At 30.5% G+C, this 21,698-nt stretch overlaps 1 protein-coding gene across 1 annotated transcript in view; it reads right to left on the reverse strand.

The window, feature by feature from the left end:
- Nucleotides 1–5,768: 5,768 nt before the first annotated feature.
- The window catches only part of LOC113376320, a 45,807-nt gene continuing 29,877 nt past the window's right edge, over nucleotides 5,769–21,698 (reverse strand). The window contains 1 exon segment of the mRNA XM_026616230.1: nucleotides 5,769–5,777. Within this exon segment, the coding sequence (XP_026472015.1) occupies nucleotides 5,769–5,777 (9 nt within the window).

Here is a 21,698-nt window from a genome sequence, read left to right on the forward strand (position 1 = left end):
TTTCAAAGCCGGCGTTGCCGTAACAGTTGGAGTTAAATCCGATCTTGTAACTGTATTTGCGCTCGTAGCTCCTAAACCTTTCCTTTTTGGATTGAATGCAGGTCTGTTTCTAGAGGCAAATGATCTAATCACAGGTGTGAAAGTACGTTTCTTTGTGGAGAATGTCAAACGTGATTTAACTCGACTATTTCCACCTTCCTCATCTTCGTCACCTTCTTCACCTTCACCTTCTTCATCGTTGCTGTCAGTTTGGTAACTATCGCTTAATGAAGCTTCTACAGCTACGGGTGATGGGCTGAGGATAGATGCTGTTGCTTTAATAAGTTGATCAGGAGCTTTTGTGGAAGTAGCTTCTATTCCTGTTACAGTTGGTTTGATTTTATTGCTTAAGAAACTTGAAGTACTTTCAATGATTTGCGCATATCTACCATCTATTACAGTTCCGATAACTTTAGATTGGTATACAGTAGTAGTTTGATTTTGCACTATAGATCCCTCAATCAATCTTACCAATCCAGTTTTGTGTATTTTTGTTGATGCTTCTGTACTGAATGGCAATTCAGATTTCTTTTCTTCGTCTATTTTAATTGATGATGTGCTTTCAATAACCTGAGCATATAAATTATCTATATATGTGCCCAATGCCTTCGTTGTATAGAAGGTGGTACTAATTCCGTCAGCATCGACAATTTTTCCTTCGTTGATAGAAACAACTCCTGTTGGACTCAAAGCTAGAGTCTCACTAGATATGGATGGTGTTGGAGTTAAAATTTGTGTCGTACTCTCTAAAACTTTTGCGTAGAGACCATCGATGTAAGTGCCATATACATCAGTTGATAATAGTGTTACAATGCCATTATTTATATCACTACTTAGGATTGTAGAAAGTAACCCTGTAGCAAATGACGCAGTACTTTCAGGTGCAGCAGTTTTGTCAGGCTTTATATTATTATTATCGATTGTATTTTTACTTGGTGGATTTATTGCAATTGCACGTCCAGTAGCATCAGTATGGTTAACAATGTTAGTTATCGTTTCTAGTCTGCTATTTAGTATGGTACTATCTCCAATGTAAGAAGTTGTGAAATATGTGTAAGTTGTATAAAATGTGGTTGGTTCATAGGCATCATCCGTTGCTAAAACTGGTTCATCTAAAATAGTGGGAGTACTTTCAATAGACAGTGTTTGCAAGCTCTTGGGTGATATAGTCTCTTCTATATTAATAACAGGAGTTACTATGTTTGATATAGTTTCTTCTCTGCTTGTAATTGTAGTTGAACCGTCTTTGTATAATGTTGTCCAATACGTAAACGTTGTGAAGTATGTTACTGGTAAACTGGAGTCTTCAATGCTCAAGGTTCTTGTTGGCGTAAGTGTCTCAGTTACAACATTTGTTATTGTTTCTAATCTACTTACTACGTTGCTAGAAGTGCTGCCTATGTACATTGTAGTGAAGTACGTAAATGTTGTAAAACTAGTCTGCAATAATAAAGTTGGGGATGGCAATATTTCATCCGTATTACTTTCCGAACTAATTTGATCATCTAATAATATATTTCTTTTGTCAACATTATCTATTATTCGGCTTTCTCCATTCGAACTGCTGCTTCGAACATCAGTAACCATTGTAGATATGGTTTGTCCGTCTTCAAGTTGTAAAATATTTATATCGTCTATATTGTTGTTTCGAGATAACGTGCTATACGATATTGTTGCTGTATCTGGGGTGACTTCATTTTGTTCATCACCGTTCGCTATATTATATTCATAATTTGATGAATCGATTATTTTATTTCTTGTAATAGTACTATCGTATGCATTAATTGTTTGTTGAGTAACATCGTTATCTTCTGCGTGTACAGTTAATTCGCTATTTGTGCTTAAAGGTTTTTCAATCACATCTCGCAGGCTTGTTGCATCAATTGCAGGAGTAACGTAGTTTGTATATACTTCAGTCCGACTAGAAATTTCAGTCTCTCCATCTACAAATATAGTCGTGAAATATGTGTATGTAGTATAGTATGTTTTAACGGCTTGAGCTGTTTCTAACAATTGAATTTCATTTAACGCTGGTGTGGCGGTGTGTATTACATCTATGTCCGAAGATTCGTCTTCATAAGATAAATCGCTATCGACGATGTCGTAGGTAGCCGTTGGTCTTCCAATTCCCACACTGGTGGGCTTAATTTCGTTAACATCAACAGCTGTAAATGACTCTGCCGCATTTAAAGTAGATTGGAACATATCACCTGATTGTTGTATGAAAGCTTGATCTACTGTTGATGTTATTACATTGGTGACAACCTCTTTTCTACTACTTACACTAGACGTTGATTCATGGAAAAATGTTGTTAAATATGTATAGGTAGTGTAAAGAGTTTTAAATATAAGTTCAATTTCTTCTTCTGCATCCGGTGTTTCTTCTGTCGTAGTAGATTCTGTTACATGTTTCATTTCAGTTACTACTTCCATGGGTATTGTAGATGGCAACGTAGCATCTGTTGTAGAGGATTCCTTTTCTGTAGTTAGAACACTATCTTTTACAGATATTTCTTCAAACTGAGTTGTTATTTCTTCCTCTTCAGTGGAGCTTTCATAATTTTCAGTTGTGGTTTCATGAACTCCTACAGTAGCTTCATTTTCAATTTGTTGTACCGATGTTGGACTTATTGGAGTTTCAATCGTTGTAGCTTCAACATTACATGGTTCTGTAATATATGACACTTCTGTATTAACTACTTGATGCGATTTAATAGAAGTTGTAGTTGTTTCCGCATCAACTGGGATGAAAAATGTTGTTAAGTATGTAAATGTTTTGAAAGTTGTAGTTGGTGTAACCTTATTATCTTTGCATTCTTCTTCCTCGATTGATTCTGTCGAATGTTCGACTTTTTCAGTTACATCTTTTGATTCTGGCAGTACTTCCGTAGTTGCTGCTTGTGAAATAGATTTAGTAATATAGTCTTCTTGATCAATGGTAACTACTTCATTTTGAATAGATATATCTTCTGTTGTAGTAATTTGTTGAGCGCTTACTTCTGACTCTGGTGACACAATAAGACCTTCTGTCGTCGGTTCTTCGTAATATTCTGTGCTAGTATTTTCATTGAAGGGTTCTTCAGATGTTGTTTCTGTCGTGCTAGTAACATCCAACGTGGGTGTTGCAATAATGTCATCCTCGAAAAATATAGTAGTAGCACCGCCCAATACCGATGTTGCAATTTCAGTACTTTGTTCTTCTATATGACTAGAACTTGAACTTAAAGGTTCAGTAGCCTGAGCAGCTGCCGCCAGCGATGCAAATATTTTAGCAATATCTTCATCTGAAGGAGTTGACAGCATTAAAGGTGTAGTTGTTTCCGAAGGTTCAATACTTTCTGGGGACACGGTTAATATCTGTTCTTCTTCGAGCGTTGTTGTTTCATATTTGGACGTGTTTTGCTCATGAGCTAAAACTGATGACTTAGCTTCGATATCTTCATGTTCAATATCTGAAATATCTGTGATTGGTTTTATCTGTTCCGTAGTTTCCTCCTCAAATTGAGTAGAGTGAGATATAGATTTGCTTTTTCGTTCATCGACTGGATTTAAATTTAAAGTAGGTAATGCAGAAGCCATACTTTTTTTATGTTCCGTTTCAGATTTTGTTGCGCTTATTTGGTCTTGGTATATAGTTTTTTTATTATTTGAAACTGATGCAGATGCTGTTGATTGCACAGTAGCTGCTCCAGAAACTGTTGTAACGTGCCCAAGATCAGGTTGCTTAGTAGCTGTATGCGGTGAAAATACAATTACGGTATCTCCGACAATAGTTGTAAAATCTGCAAATCCGAGATAAGTAACGGTACTGAGACTTTGTAATTCTTGCTGTATAGCAACTCCACCACGATATAACATTTTTCCACCCCTTTTAGAATCAGAAACTGTGCTTGGCTTATTTCGTTCAGTATAAGCGCCAACATAAGGTTCTTCATAATAAAATCCACTCGGAGAGAATTCATTGCGCACTGTATAAGTTGGTAATGTTTCTTCAGCTTTTATCTTGGAAGCATTAATTTCAGCTGCAACTTCGTTTTCGCGCGTTTCGTGGCCATTTCGAGATACGCTAAATGATTCCGATTTACTTTCACGATAAGTTATTGGTTTTTCTTGTACTAAGCGTTCAAATGTGGGTGTTTCTTGGAATGGTTTATCTTCGCGAATATATGAAGCAGTGACTATTTCCATTGGTTGTGCATCCACATTCTGATGCTGTCTCTCGACAAATTTATAGGGAGAGGAATTAGGAGTGCGGGATGTGGGAAATACGAGATAGGCACCTGCTTTGTCTGGTGTTATGTAATCGGTGTTTTTTATGAATTGAACCGCCTCGCCACGCGGACCATCGTCTATGTGCCATTTCTTGTAAGTGATGTCGTTATGTGAACGGGACGGTAATGCGTCGTTGTTGTCGTAAAGTACTCGTGAGCTTTTGGTCAACAATTGGGCGTATAGTCGTCCGTTGTCCAGTGTTGTGCCTAGTACTTGTGTTGCATACTGTGTCGTCACCCCTTCTTGGATGAAGGTACGTGCAGTCGATGTCAATAAACCGACGTCTGGTTTCACGTTGAGGAATCTTCCATGTGCCGCTCGGTTATTGTTCACCAATAGAACGGTGGTCACATCTATAATCCGAGCGGTCAGGTTGGAGTTGGCAAGTAGACAGAAGTCAAGAAACAAAGATAAAATGATCTTAGTTATTTACAAAAGATATATAGATACATACATCATTCACCAAACTCATACAAAAGTTTATTTTTCAAATACATAACAAACTTATTAGATAGTGTATATGTAGCAGAATTAATAAAAGTTTTAGAAAATAGTGAAACGCACAACAAAATTAAGCAACCGTTAACAGTATAAGCGTATAAAATAAATTTTGACAAAGCGAACAGAATTTAGACATCAGCAATATTTTTTATTGAATATATATAATTTTTCACCCAAAATTTGATCAAACTGTATTCCAAATCAGATTAAATTTTTGTTGTACAAATAAGCTACATACATATACATTAGAATTTCAATACATAAAATAATACATTGCATGCTTTACTGATGGTATAATACACTGATATGAACATAGTTATAAAGATATTCATAATACTTTTATATACAAAATTTTCTGACAACGACAATTGTACAATTTTACACTAATCACTCCAACATCATTTGACATTTCACACAACTAATTTTAATGTATCGTCATACTTTATAAATTTAAAGTCAAATTATGTATTATGTCGGAAATTTATATACTAGTTATAAATTTATGAAGTTAAAGATTATTCAGAAATTCATAAAGCTGTGAATTTTGCAAAACTAAATTTTATTAGAAATTAAATGAATGTTACAAACTAAAATTGTTTATCTAATAAATCAAAGATTTTATTCGTATAAAGATGTTATTTAAAAAGGTATATGTAAAGTGATTACAACAATCACAATTTTAGATTCATTTTTAACTACTAATAAATCTAGTAAAATTTTGAATGTAGGAAATTATCTAAAGTTTTCTCCATCACCATTATATAGTTTTCTAAAAATTCAGTCATTTCCAATTGTAAATTTGTTGCTGTTACTATGTTCACTCATTCAAAGCAATCATTCAAAAAACAATTTGTACAAATAGTTATCATTTTTTAAAGATTTACACAATTTTTTAAGAAGTTTGGATTTTATCTTACCGTCGTTTGCATCTCTTCTTGTTCTGTGAAAGTTTCTGTTTATTGTACCTGAAAAAATATAACATATTAAAATCATATTTTCAAAATACTAACATTCAAATTTCAAATTTGATCATATTTGATAAAAAAGAGCAAAATGTTATTGATATATAATTATAAATTGTTTTTATAATTAAAAATTAAAGAGAGCGTGACATTTTTATTATTTTATTAGAACGAAGAGGTGCGGTGAGTAAAAGGTTGGAAACCCCTGACTCAAGGTATCACAGCAAGCTATCAGTCTTTTAAATTTTGTTTTCTTACTTAAACTTAAGTTTAAGTTTGTGGTTTCCAATCTGTGGGACGCAAAGTGGGGCATACAGCTGTTTTCAAAATACAATTTCCAAAAATAAACAAAAAATATGAAATGATATAAAAAATGAACGAAAAACTAATTATTTTTCATGCATATTTTTACATGATATTGCATATTAATTTGTAGTAGTCTAATAATATCAGTCGAGAATTCATGAAACAAAATTATTGATAAAATTAAGAAGAGCGCGACAATTATAGGCGCGAAAAAGGTTGGAAACCACTGACTCAAAATATAACAACAATCTATCAGTGTTGTTTTTCGTGTTTTTAAGCATGTTGGATGCCAAATTTATTTTCCACTTGTGTGAATGATTATTTAATAATTTACTCCTTTTATAATTTATCAAAATATTATTTAATTTAATTAGTATCAGAGAATTCTGTAGTAAATGCGTCTTGATAAATTGATTTCAGATAATATTCAAGGATCGATTAATATTTTATACATATCTAATATACGTAGACTACAAATGAGACAAAAGAGCGGTTGACCACTGGGTTGCCATCTCGAGAAAAAATACTAGGATAAACGCCAGCTCATAGTAAAATATTATGGTTAGAATCATATAACTTTAAATTAATAATCCAATAGGTATATTTCTAAGTAAAATTTCTAGTTGCAATTTTTTTCAAATGTGTTGCCTGCATTACAATTTTTTGCTTATGCCACTTTGGCTTGCCTAAATATTCCACAGAGCCATCATACGGCTGTAATCAATACTGTGATCGATACAGGTTGGCAATTGATTTTTATTCCCAAAAATAAAAACGCGGCAACTTTTTGTTGCCGGGTTAATCTACAAACATTGTTGTAAGGCTAGTGGCAGCATTGTTTATTCTAAAGTCACATCAAGTACAAAGTTCACAAAGAATTGATCAATATTTATTGATTATTATATTAAGAATTAGTCGATATTCTATTATTATTGGTTGCAATTTGTCTCTGGAGTGCAATGGGTCAATCGCCCATCTTATGTAATTCCTATTTATTTGCTTCAATAATTTTGACGCCGCAGGTATTTCGCAGTCAGTATGTATTTTTAAATCGGCCGTGTGTATTAGTGTTAACCGAATAACACAGTTTAACAGTGCAAATGTGTGTTGAATAAACTTCTTGAGAAAATAATAGTGAAATGGGTAAATAATGGTGAAAAACTTGATATGGTTTATATACCTGCAATGCGCGCCATGCAGCAAGTTGATCACGATTATGGTAAATGTACAATGTGAGTATTTTTTAATTTATTAATATGTTTATATTTTTAATATTAATAGTTTAAAACTGCATGTTATTTATTAGAAACTGAAGAGTATTGTTGTATGCACATTTATTTAAAATTTCCTATTCAAGCAAATCGCTTGTACATCCAATACATTGCACAAGGCACATGGCGTTTGCAAATGTCCTGTAATAACCTAAAAAATAGTTGCAGTACCTAAATTTCTTTGTTAATAGAAGTCGGAATATATTTGATAATAAATGAAATTATAATTGTTTTTTTTAAATATATATGATCTAAGGAATTGGCGAAATTAATTCATTGAAGGCATTTACTTTTAATTACAATATTATGTAACTTTTTTTTTTTATTATAACAGACGATCAAAATTACATATTTTTTATAATCCTATAAGACGAGTTGCTGGAAAGTTATTCTTATGGAAAATAATTGTATGCTCCATAATTGATTACTTAATAAGTCTAAAGAAAATTTCCTTTTTTGAAGCACAATGCCACGATAATGATAAATGCATTTAATCTTTATTTAACCAATTATTAATTTATTATTCGAATACAATACAATAATATTTTTTTAAGTCTATAAGATATCACTGAAAAATAACGTTTTGTACAAATTTTTAGTATAGGTAGTCTGCACATTTTTTAAAATTCTGCAAGCGCTGAATAATTTTACAATACGATAAAACATTTGTTTCAAGATTTTGTAAAAATTTTCAAAATTTAACATTTGTTACAAATATTTTTTAAAAAAATGATAGAATACTTTATTAAAATTAGTGTCGTGTTTTGAATAAAAATAATAACCATATAGAAATTAAAACTAGTGCGGTGTATGGCATCGTGCCTTAAGGCAAATTGCTGGAACTTCCCGTACCGTAACGAAATGTTCGAGGAATATTGAATGTTTTCAAATAGATTATTATAAATATTGTAACATTGTCTAATATTAATAAGGATTATATAAACTGAATTGCAAAGTTGAAAATCTTTGTTTAAAGTATTTAGTCAGAATTAAAAATAAAATCTGCATTATTTTCGACAAAAAATTTTTTTCTGAAAAAAAATTGTAACAAAATTTTTGATTTCCAAAATCAATTATTTTGTAAAACAAGCATAAAGTTCTTTGAATCATTTAAATCGGACGCTTAGTTTCTCTCAAAAACTCCCATATTTTGCACATTTAGCACTGTATCTTCGAAATGGCCGGGTCTGTCTTTGCTGAAAACTAATAACCACTTCTTCCAATCATTACTAACTGAATGATTTTAGATCATTCAAATCGGATGCCACGTTCTCTCAATACTCGATTTCTATTTTCTGCACTCTTTGCTCTTTATCTCCGTAACTGCTGGACCTGCCTTTGCCAAAAACTAATCAGCACATATCCCTATCAATAGGAATCGAATGTTTTTTGAACCATTCAAATCGGTTGATCCGTGCGCCCGAAAACGTGACCGAAAAATTGTATCTATACACACATACACACACACATCCATTTTTCCTGAGGTATGCCAAAATGTTCAGCAACCTTCAAAACGTCAAGAAATGCAAAAATTTTCAATTTCGATTTTTGGACGATTACGATAACTTACCCTACGGAAAGTTAATAATATAATGAAAAATGCCATATAATACTTTCAATTAATAATTCCATTATTAGTAAATAATAATAAAATTTAATGATTGCACTTTTATTGTTAATTTCTAATGATTTCAGTAATTGCTGCATCAAATTAAAAACGTATTAATTATAGCAATATTAGATATTCGATTAATAAAATTTTATCAAATAATAGCGACTAGGTTGCTATATGAAAAACTACGTACTATTTTGTTATTCAATCTTATATTTACAAGTGTCCAGTTTAGGACATTTAGCAAATACTACGTAAAATATAACACAACTGCTCATAAAACCACAAATTTTTCATTTCACTTATTTTTGTTCAATCAATTACCAAATGTTTTTAATATTGCAAATTTTAATTATTAAACAAGAATTTATTTTATTTTTAAATTTTATTTTGAAAAAATGATTCTTCATTAACTCTTGATCTTAAACTTGTAATATTTAGATAAAACAGTTTATCTAAATATATTATTAATTTACAATACATTTCAATTCTCTCTGATAAAGACATCTCTAGTTGAAAAGGCCTCGTCAATCATTCACATTATCTTGTATCTGATATCAGGCATATAAAAAAATACTTTCATTCTTTTAATACAAAAGCTTTTCATTGCACTTTCTTTTTTACGATTTGTTTTGTCACAGGTCAATTATGACCACCTGGTAGGTGCTAATAAGGTCAGGAGTTTTGAGATAAATTCCACACTTGAAGTGATGGAAAAAAAAATTGAAATTGTCTTAAGAATTCAAACTTAATTTTAAACACTTTTATCAATTAATCGTCAATTTATATATATATATATATTTTTCAATATTAATCCCAAAATGATGAGCTCTCAAATTCTGTACATAGTATCTAAAATATCAATTAGCACATTCCAAAATCAATTCTTGGTTAATGATCTCAACATGTGTTGTTTTCGTAAAAGCAGATATAATTTCGTTTATATCAAACCAAAATCAAAACAAATATTTTTTTGTTTGATAAATGTATTTATACCGTGTAATATAGGTTAAATTATGAGTCGAGATAAAATAGTTCAGATTTATTGAAGTTTTCTGTTGTTATAATCGTTTGACCAATTTTTAAGAAAGCTAAATTTTAGGAAAATTATCATAATCATAAAAACGTGTTTTAGAAGAATAATCCGCCCAATCGAATTTTGTATGATCCTTTTTTCTATTATTATTTATTCATATTTTGTTCCTGACCAGATGTCTGATGATGCTCCTAAAAATTGCAATAAATACCTTGAAAAGCTATTTTTCTGATTGAATTTGTGTTTGTATATATATATATATATATATATATATATTATATACATATATATATATATATATACATATCGTTAACTAATGATCAGCGAATACAATGGCAATTTCTGTCTACGCATTCCGTTGGAGAAATTAAACCCAATTATTAACATCTTATAATTCCACGAGAAGAAATTCCAATCTTTGATAGTTTTGTTATTTCATGTACGTAAACATGTTAATTAACTACAGAAAACACTAATTGCATAAACGGTATAATATTGTAATATCTTGGTCAGCTCGGTATCAAGCGGCATGATATCAAATTGTTACTTGAGCTCATATATTATGTAGACAGGTTTGCAAGTTCGTAATTTGTTATTCTTCGTAAGTTGACATCATAAATTTCTTTCTCAATAATAATTATTTTCAAAAATTGTGATTTACCAGTGTCCAAAAAACACATTGTTTCAGTAAATGAATGGGTTATAGTTATTTTTACAAAACATCTTTTTTCGCGAGCTTGCAAGATTTTCTGATCCGGTTGAAGAACCAACATCGAACATTCATATCAGATTTGTACTTTCACTTAAATCGTGGACCAGTAGAAGTACATCATACGTACGTTCGTACATACATTCTTTATGTACCTATATATTAAATTAAATTTTATAATTAATTTTATGATATTATATAATATTTCTCATTTCCGGAAAACAAAGAAAATATCTTTCGAAACGTTAAATAAATATTAAATTATAGAAGAGAAGCATGGCATGTCCTTCTTTTTTTTAATTCAAAGTACAATCCTGCCGGGTAATAATAAACGTACTTTCAAATGAAAAAAAAAATTGAGAAAATATTCAGTAGTCTTTTTTCATAGCATTTTCAAAAAAAGCTTAAATTTGAAATTTAATTTAAATTATTAGTAAGCGTAATGTTGAAATTTTTTATTTTAAAAAATCTAAAAAAAAAAAATTAAATTATATTATTTGTTACATTTATCTATCCTTTCATAATTATTAACCTTACGAAATTAGCTTTATTTGACGACTGTTTTTCAGTTCCAAGATTGCAAAAAAATGGTTCATAGATTGTAAAACCAATTAAATAAGAAAGCGCGATACAATCGAATTTCTTTTTATACATTAATCTGATAAAAAAACGTAATGAAACAATCTAACCACAGTGTTCTGAAAAATTAATTTTGAAAAAATGCGAAATAAAATAAAATATAGATATTGCGGTTATCCTCGGAGATCGCTTGATTGATTAGGCAGAACGCAATGATGTAAAATGCGTTTCGAACTGTTTGCAAACCGTGGCGGATTGCAAAATATTACTTATTAATATTTAAAATATATCTGTATAGATTGTATTATATAATTTATAGTAGTTTAATATTGTTTATATGTAGCCTAACTCGTGCCAAAGTCTAGATACTTTTGTAACCTTCCTGAGAAAGATCTGAAAGATTTTCCTGCAAGGATATATTGAGTTCTAACTAACGCCATAGAAATTTGAGGTCTTCCCAAAAAATCTACGATTAGCTTAGAACAATTTTATTAAGTTAAAGCATAGGTTCCCCAACTTTTTGCATCGAGAACTCCTTGCAATGATTTTCATTTTCAATTCGTGGATTCAGAAAATTTTGTTGCCATAATGTTGACTCCTGGGGGTCCTTATGGGTCATCTTGGAAATCATTGGTCGATAGTGACTAGTAAGTTTCTTGAATTTATATAATTACAGATTAAATTAGCAATTTTATTAATCTAAAGCATAGCTTTCTAAACTTGTTGTACCATTTGCATCCCTTGCAATGTATTTTATTTTCAATTCGTGGACCCTAAAAATTTTTTTTGCTGACGTTGACCCTGTCCAAGTTGTCATGGACCCCCCTGCATAGGTTTTAAAAGCTCCTAAAGGTTTTTTTTTAGGTATATAATAAGGGATTGAACTTGTTTATTGACATGAAATATTATTATTGCTGCTCATAATAATTTTTTTTTTTAATTACAAATGATTGAACCCATTGAACCAATTGCATGTTTCATTTTTAATAATGATATATTTAGTTATTTTATAATAAATTAAGTTGCTACTTAGTATTCATTAAAATTTGCAAATAAAGGTAGATTATTACCCAGTAAACACCGAGCGGCGGTGCCAATCTGGAATCCATATAGATTTCACGTAGATGTCACAGCGCTGAAGGCACGCTTGTGGATTTCAGATTGCTACCGCCGCTCAGATCACACTGTTTACTGGGTAGGTATCAGTGTGAGTTTTGTGAAATTTAACTTTTCTTTTAAAAATTGCTTGTTTAGCATAACTGCAGAAAAAAATTTGGTTCCAAATGAAACATTTACTACATTTTCAATTTTTGAAAAGTAGAACAATTTGAAGTACTTTAAAATTAATATTGACTATAGAATGTCTTAGTATTAAACCACATCTTAACAGTAAATAATTTTAATATATTTTTTTTGTGAATTAACATTAACACTTGTGAATTAGTAGAATATCCTACGACTTGCAATATTCCTGTCAATTATATAGTTATTAAATAAATAAAGTGCAAACGACCGTAAGCGTTTTATAAAAATACTCTAGTTCATTTTCACTTAGTAAAACCAACTCAATTTTGATGAATTTCAAGAAAAAATACAAATTGATACAAGTTTGTAAAATAATCAATGTTGAACTTATATCGAGTTCATTTACACTGATATTTTTTTTATTGCTCGTAACATTTGTATTTTTATGGTTTTTAAAATTTTTATTATTCTATTACAATTTTCATGAGCTTACTAGGTTAAAGTACTAATTATATATTTACAAACGTTTGTAAATTAATGAAACGCTCATTCATCTTCTTAACTCGAAACAAATTGTTGCTTCTCTTACAAAGAAATTAAATTAAATCTGACCAGATAAATCTTGTGATACATTCACCAACAAATGAAAAAAAGTAAAATGAATGTTACTAATTGTATTTCTAATTCTGAAAGTCTTTCACTCATTTCAGTATTGATTTTGTATCGATTTGCGTCACGGATAGTTAATTAGGGTCAAAACTATATATATATATATATATATATATATATATATATATATATATTACAATTGTTACTATGTAACGGCTTTTGAATTAATAATTGTTTAAAATCAACAATAATTATAAATCGTTTTCATCGATTTCAACATGCACTCATTACTATCTGCATTAATAATACAAATCATGCATATTTAATTCTTCTACTTGTGCATATATCTATATAATATGTGCACATTTTTGCATATGTTTAAATATTTGCATAGTACCTTGATTAATCTAAAAACCGTTATATAATATGTTCTATATTGAATTGGGAATAAGGCTGCTTTCACGTTCAATTTTTTGTGTCATCTCAGTTCGTTAGCATTGATGACATAATAATATAATAAAGTGCAAAATTTGTTAAATAATTTGTAAAAACATCATTGTTGAAATATTTTTAGAAATATTTCATTCTTATATACTATTTTCACAAACACAAACTATGAATTACCAACTAGTCAGGCTGATTTTTTCTACAAACTACAACGCTTGTTTTTTTGTTTTGTTTTTTCTGTTACCTCATGAATTTCATGGAAAACCAATGATTCTCGTATAGCGACACTATAGCATTTCTGTTTTATCGGAGAATTGGAATTATGGAATTTAAGTCTCATGTTAACAAATTTCCTATCAATTTTAATTTAAACTATATTGATTTTTTGTATTTTTATAACATTCTGCATAGGTTTATTATCTATTATATTATTATTATTATATTTATCTTAAAGACTTATATTTCTGAGATTTACTTCCGAGCTGCAGGCCATGTAAAGTCGTGATGGCTTGGTGGAAATGAGGTTACCTTGGTTTTACGATACTTAGGGCTATGTGTTTCGTTTATACTCTAATTACAACCAACTTTGGCAAATTTAAAATTTTCTTTTTCATATACATATATTTTTATCTCAAGTTAAATTTAAAAGCAATCAAATTTTATCTATACTACTGCTCTGATTTTTTAAATAGAAATTGCAAGTAGCTTGACTCTTTACTTGGTCAAATCTAGTTCACAGTTTTCTTCATTTATTTTCAAATAATATATTAATTTATTATGTTCTGAAACATTTTTCTTACAAATTAGGTATTAAATAAGAAAATTTTACTTCAGTTCTTTATTATAAATTATCTTGACACGAGCTTCAGATAATATTTATTACGTTATACCTCGGGTGATAGTTTAATAGTTTTTGAGCATTTAGGAGCACACCTTATAAAAAAAATGATGTATATGTGTGTATGTCATAGACCTTATACTACGACTGCTAGTCGAGGGCAAAATAAGTGTCAAAAGATAGAAAACGACTGTGACGTCACTGGATGAACGAGCGTTGCCGACGATCGTGGAACACTCTCGAATGATTAAATGTCATATGCATAGACCTTATAATATATAAACCGATTTTAAGAGGTGGATTCGATTGTATATGCATCTATTCCACAGGGCCAATATTTTTAATATCAAAATTTTTACAAAATTTCCGCACATGTCCACACAATTCCCATTATATTATTAAAACTATTACAGATATTATTTGAATTACATTAACTATTATGATGTATCGTATATAATATTCACTATTGTTTATGCAAATCGAGCATAGAATATTTACTTTCAGGTTAAACACGTGACATACGACATTTAATCAATCGGGAGTGTTCCACGATTGTCGGCAATACTCGTTCACCAAGTGACGTCTATGTACTCTTCTATATTTTGACACTTTATAAAATAGAAAGCATATGAGGACTAGCACTTAGCAGTATATGTAGACTAAGATCTATGTGTATGTTGTGTGTATCTAGGTGTATGTGGTATATACGTGTGTATATTTGGATACAATTTTTTGTCTACGATTTTACGAGAGCATGGATGAACTGATTTGAATGACTCAAAAAATATTCGATTTGTATTTCTGATTAATTTTTGGCAAAAGCGGTGGCACGGACCTAAAAGTGCAAAAAATAATAGTTTCTGAGAGATTGGAACATCTCGATTAGATTAATCCAAAAAAAAAACATTTTGCTTGTGTTGACTGAGAAAAAAAAATTTTTTGTGAGAGCAGTAGTTTTTATTATATGACTTTCCCAAGTCATTTAGATATTTTGCCACAGCCCTTCCGAAGATCTAGGCGCAAACAATTATTCGAAGTGCCAGGGTGTGCTCTATGCTTCATCGTAACATATTGCACTTTCACCAACTCGCGAGTTCAGAATGTTTGCGAAGGCTCTTTTTCGTGTTTTTTTTTACAGTTCCGTACTTGAAAGTCATTTTGATAGATCTTATTTTATTTGTAGGACTGGAATCAGATCAAAATATAAGTTAATAGATATTCTTTTTCAACTTTCGAAAGATTCAGAAATCTGATGATCAGATTTTTTAATCTGATGAACTGTGGATCTGAGGTAGATAGCAGAACTTTTAGCTCTACAAAATAAGTTTAGCAAAAGTTAAACTATTGAAAAAAATTACTATTATTTGAACAGCAATCAGAACTTAAGGCTCCTATAAGGCTTTTGTGATCATTTGATTTAACTAATTAGGTCGGTTTCATAAATATAATAGGGGACCCACTCAAACATTTACTCTGAATGAAATGCTGTAATATTGATTATATTTTTATTGATGCAGCAATGTCAGACAAGGGCTATTTTCACTTGGGATCATATTGTTAATGAAGAAATTTCCAAAGCAATTTTTGGAAAAATATTTACATAATGATAACCTATTAATTACTGGAGTAGGTTTGATACGAGACATACTTTGGTTCAATAGGAAAGTAATGTTTAGAAGTTAACGCGTTATACTGTAGCATTTCACATTAATTTTAGTGTATATAGTGTTATTCAGGCGATTTTTTGTTAAAAAAAATCGCTGGTTATTTAATTTTGAATAAGTATGTTTTCAAAAATATATGATCAGTATTAGAGCAATTCTAATAACAATAAATCAAATGTTGATAGTATCAACAGTTAAGTTGCCTTCTAGAGATAAGCGAAAACTCATAGAACTGTTGCTGTTTAAAAATAGCAAAAAAAAAAAAATATAATCATATAGTTCAAGATTTATGAATGATATCAATATTATGTATTTTTAACACACTCGGATTTATTACTAACAATTACATTCTATTTATCTACTATACATCGTCCATTTTTTTCTACTATTATCCGGCAATTTTACTTTAATCAGGGTACGATTCAAACATCAATTTTGACAATGAATAGAACTTCTAATCTTCTCTTATTCAAATCTTATATCATTTACCAAATTCGTGGCTATTGTAAAATAAACCAAAATAACTTATTTTACTCCTCACATTAATAAATCTCCCAGGGAGAAAGTTTCACGCCGAGTTCAATATACGTACGTGGTATATTATTATTTAATACTAAGAGAGATTATGGCTAACTTTTTTGTTTGTGTTACTAGTATGGAAATTAATAAAACTATTACGCACCTGATATTTTTTTCTACTATTGAATGTAAATTCGTCGGCGCGGCATTTGAACTGTGATATGAAAGTTTCGACAATTAAACGCATTATGTAATTTATAGAAACATTATTATCTTGCTTATATATCCGCATGTTTCAAAGTTACAACGAAGCTGTTATTATTGAAGTATTTTATTTTGTTATGTAGATCGTCGAGGTATTTGTATAATTAAAATTGAATTAAAATGTGGAGATTGGAATATAAGTACCTGTTTGGAAATTGAGGTAGTTAAACGGCGCGGTTGTGGGCAAAGTGATAAATGAATGATTTATGAAAGAATCTGAAGTTAATTGTAGGAGTAAAATCCTGTCGTGGTGTAATGGTAAAAATTAGTCCCAGGTTTAGTTCTGACCTAAGCCAACTTAATATCAAGCAGAAATAAATGATACAAAATGGTAATCTGTTCGAAGGCAGGTCCATGGTCTGAGAGCATCACAAGTCAGTGATTCCACTTCCCTACCTTGTTTATTATCCCCATTACAGATTTACTTTCATTCACTTTCCTTTCCAAACTTCTGCTTCCATGCTTTCTGATCCTGTGCTTCAACCTTCAGTTCCCTGTATTTTTTCTTCTTGCGTAGGTCATCAATCATCTGCATTCTAATTGTTCCCAGTCCCTTCATTCCTTCAATGGGAGGCACTCTTTTTGCGGAATGGGTCCGATCCAGTTTCCTTTTCTTTAATGATAGTGCTTAGTAGAGTTCTTTTTTTGCCCATTCTTCTGAACACTTCATTGATATCTTGTCTATCCACTTTATCTTCTCCATTTGAGTTCAGTACCACATCTCAAAACTCTCTAGACAATTTACGTCGGACTTTGACAGAGTCCATGTCTCTGATCCGTACGGAGCTAAGCTCCAAACATATAGCACCTTATTAGCATCAAGCAGTGTGATATTAAGTTACTATTTGAGGGGATAGATCTCAAATATAGGGACCGATTCTGCCGCACAACAGAAAAATGTTATGACAAGGCCATGTTATGAAGAACTTTCCATACTAAATATTAACAGAAGCCATGTGATTGGTGTGCAGTCAGGCGTATTTCTCAGATTGTCAGATGGAAAACCTAACCTAGGAACCGCATAAATGTCAAAAAATCGATGTTAGATAACAGGGTCTTTCTGACTCGGCTTTATAACATATGAGTGACGTTGCAGTTTATGTGTAAAACGCCTGAATGCACAGTAAATAAATGTCATTTTGACAGTATTCAGTATGATTCTGTAGCATAGTGTGTGGAAGTTAGAGCGTAACATGGCCTTGCTATAACATTTTTTTTTGTTACGCGGCAGAATCAGTCCCATATTCGGTTTTCGTGGGCATTGCTGCAACATATATACGTCGATACTTGATACTCATATCTAATATATATGAGTTAGGACGTACAATAGTAAACACAGCTCATAGAACACGTAGCTGTTAAAAAAATGTTGTTACTTCATATCACGTTTCTAAGCATTCAACTTCAAAAGGTTTTGTACACATTTTGAGTTGTCTGTGATTCCATAATATTCTCCAGATAATTTCCTTAACCTGGAGCTACTTTCTACAATATGCTCTATCAATCAATATTAATAAATCATATACTTCATTGCTCCATTATACTTAATTATGAATTCCATTATACTTGCTTGAATAATTATTGTTTATAATCAGGAATATTATTATTAATCTTTTTAATTCCCATGGATGACTATAATTAGAAGCGACGTGAGTGCAAAATCAAGCGAAAGACTCTCGACCAGAAATCAGAGAGCGACGACGGCGATCTTCAATTATGCAATTCTGCCGATTGCGTAAAATGAGGAGAGATTTTCTCTCCCGAGATATTGGAACAACAAAATACTCTGATGGAGCAGATAATAACATCTTGCATGAAAAAATTAGATATTTAGATGCAAACTATGTACTATAAAATCGTCGAAACGGATCCTTGTCACAAAACGTCCTAAAAATACTACTTAAGTTTATGGTTGAAAAGTTTTTTGGCTTAGCTTTTGTTCTAGTTTTTACCATATCCTTGTGCAAACCTCTTGATTTTGATGAAAATATTTTTCTTAATCAAACCATTATATAAACTTCTTAATTTAATAAAAAAAAATGTGTTTTATCATATCTTTATCTAAAGTCTTTTTTTTTTTTTTTTTTTTTTTTTTTTTGTTTCAATTTATTTTTGTTAATCAAGACTTTAATGTCTTATTTACAAACTAAAGTCTTCAACAAAAATAATTCAATTTTTTTGTTTTTATTGATCTTAATAAAATATATTCCCCATGCCGGTTTCCATAGAAGAACGCTCTACGAATTAGACTGGTTGATGTTTTAAATCCCAGTTTCCTATAGCACGGTTTTCATATTATACGGTACACACTCATCGCGTTATTAGAGGATTGTCTTTACTTCAATTTTCCCCAAAATTTTTATAACTTATAAATAATTTAGCTTTTTTATCAAAGTTTTTTCGACTAAGTTTTCCCCCGTCATCAATACATGATTCATTTAACAGTTAGGAATTCAAAGATTTTCAATAACTGTGCCTTGATTATTGTTTTTTAAACTAGTAATTGCTCATTTGTTATACATACATTAACATTTTCTCATCTCAATGCAAACAATCTCATATTAATTGATCTATGAGCCATCGAGTCCGTGACATTATGGATCAGGTCGGTAGCTCATTGTGGATGACCGAGTATTTTTATATATTTCGATTCCGTGTTTGGATCAAAATCGATATATCAAGGTTTATGGTAACTTGAACTGATTTATAAAGATATGATGGGTTTTCGTTTTATATATTTGCAACCCAGTGGTCGACTACACCTCTTTTAAAAGTAGACTACATATACACCAGAATATCATTATCATTTGTATTGAAGCAATGTATTTATATTTGAGATCTATAACCTCAAGCAGAAATTTGATCATACTGCTTGATATCGATCTCGCCAAATTTGGGATCGAACCCGAAACTAGTTTGCGCCAGCCCACATCCTTAACCATTACACCATTACAGACTCAGAAATTTGTTCACTGCATCATTTATTTGTGGTGGCTCTCACGCCATGGACCTGCCTTTGGACAGACTACCATTTATTCATTATTATACAAACTGTAAAATCTATCAATGAACTTGATCAAGGCGCGTAAACTATACTTACATAAAACTATGCAATAAAAAAACTATAAAACATGTACGTGAACGCATGCATTAATTTTAATTTTATATTTTAAACCATTAAAATATTGCATTATTCATAAAACATATCATGATATAAAGTTGTTTATCTAGATATAATTATTTTCAATTTTTTCTAACATGCAATTTGATTATGCTAATATATATAATAATAATAATAATCCATCTGCAACAATTTAGGTAAATTAGGAAAAATTAGAGTTTTACTAGGTTGTAATTATTAGCTATAATAATTACCTGTTAAATTATTGGACTAATATATAATGTGGTCCTTGCTCATTGTCAGTTATTTTTTTTTTTGTGGATCAAAACTTTAAGTGGTTATTTTAAATTGTTCGTAGTTATGGTTCCAATTAGATTTGACATTTAGACCGATCTTCATTAAAATATTAAGTAGTTAATATAATTATAATTTTAATTATTTTATTAACTATTATTTCATTCAAAACGCTTAGGCGTTAACTAAAATCTTCGCTCGTAAAATTGCGCAATTTTTATTAGAACTCGATGTGTTATAAAAAAAACTTGTATTTGTACAATAATTTCCTTTCATCTGAGCAATCACATTGCATATCTGACTTCGGATTGATGCACAATTACATAAGAATAAAGGTACTTATCTTTTGAAATGAAATTATTGCTAACGTGTTTTTCAATCGCCTGCATATTTCTATATTTCATCACTCTGGAATTTTTCACTCACCTGTAACAGAAAGAAAATAAATATTAATAACAGAAAGAAAATAAAGTATACAATTGATGTAGTATTGGTAGTAATTTATATTATTTTACTCACACGCCTGCTTAGACTCTTATTAAATAATATAAAATGAAGAACTATTTGGAATTAATGGGACTTTCTTTCATAAACAAAAAACGATACAATTTCTTTCTAAAATTGATTTTGACATCTTCGACTTACCTAATTTCTATTTAAGTTTTTTATTGAAGAAAAGCACATGTACTTTTATATTATTTCTCTAAAAAAAAATAATAAAAATTTTAGAAGCTAGTAAAAATCTATGGATTTACTATGGTCTTGCATGGACTCTATGACAATTTATAACTGCGGATCAGTTTCAGCAAAGAAATCTTTACAAAATGAACTGCAAATTTTATAAAAAAAAAACTTCTAGAAAATTTTAAGAGCATGTGTTTCTTGAATATATAATGCATCATAAACGTTGATTAGAATAGTTGACGTGGAGATCATATAGATCTGAATTGTTAAGCAACATGCAATTTGATAAGAGACACAGACCAGAGGGAAGAGCCCTTCAAATTTTACCTTTAAAAAAAGTGTTTGTCGTGGCTTTGTTACAAAAGCTTTGGTCTTACAGCTATAGGTTCATATGGATAATATGATTTTAAATATATTTATCTAGATGTCCAGTGAAAATTGACCTTCAATCACTGAATTGCTTTCTAATAATGCAGGTTAGAACCACATTACAACTGCTGATTGCTGATCATCGCATAACAATATAAATAATTCTCGATGTACGATTAGATTAAAACATTGGCCAAAAACAATTGTGGGTTTGTGTTTCTGTAAGCAATTTCTTTGGCGTCGACTTGTCAAATTCCTGTGTCAAGTTTCAATAGAGTTGATGCCTCAGTCTCTCCAAGTTACGAAATATTCGTATAACTTTCGACCCACGCACTGGTAGCAAGATTTCTACGCAGA

This window comes from Ctenocephalides felis, unplaced genomic scaffold (assembly GCF_003426905.1).
Source record: "Ctenocephalides felis isolate EL2017-DRISC unplaced genomic scaffold, ASM342690v1 CF-g0.4_SCAFFOLD_01886, whole genome shotgun sequence".
NCBI classification, from domain to species: Eukaryota; Metazoa; Arthropoda; class Insecta; order Siphonaptera; family Pulicidae; genus Ctenocephalides; species Ctenocephalides felis.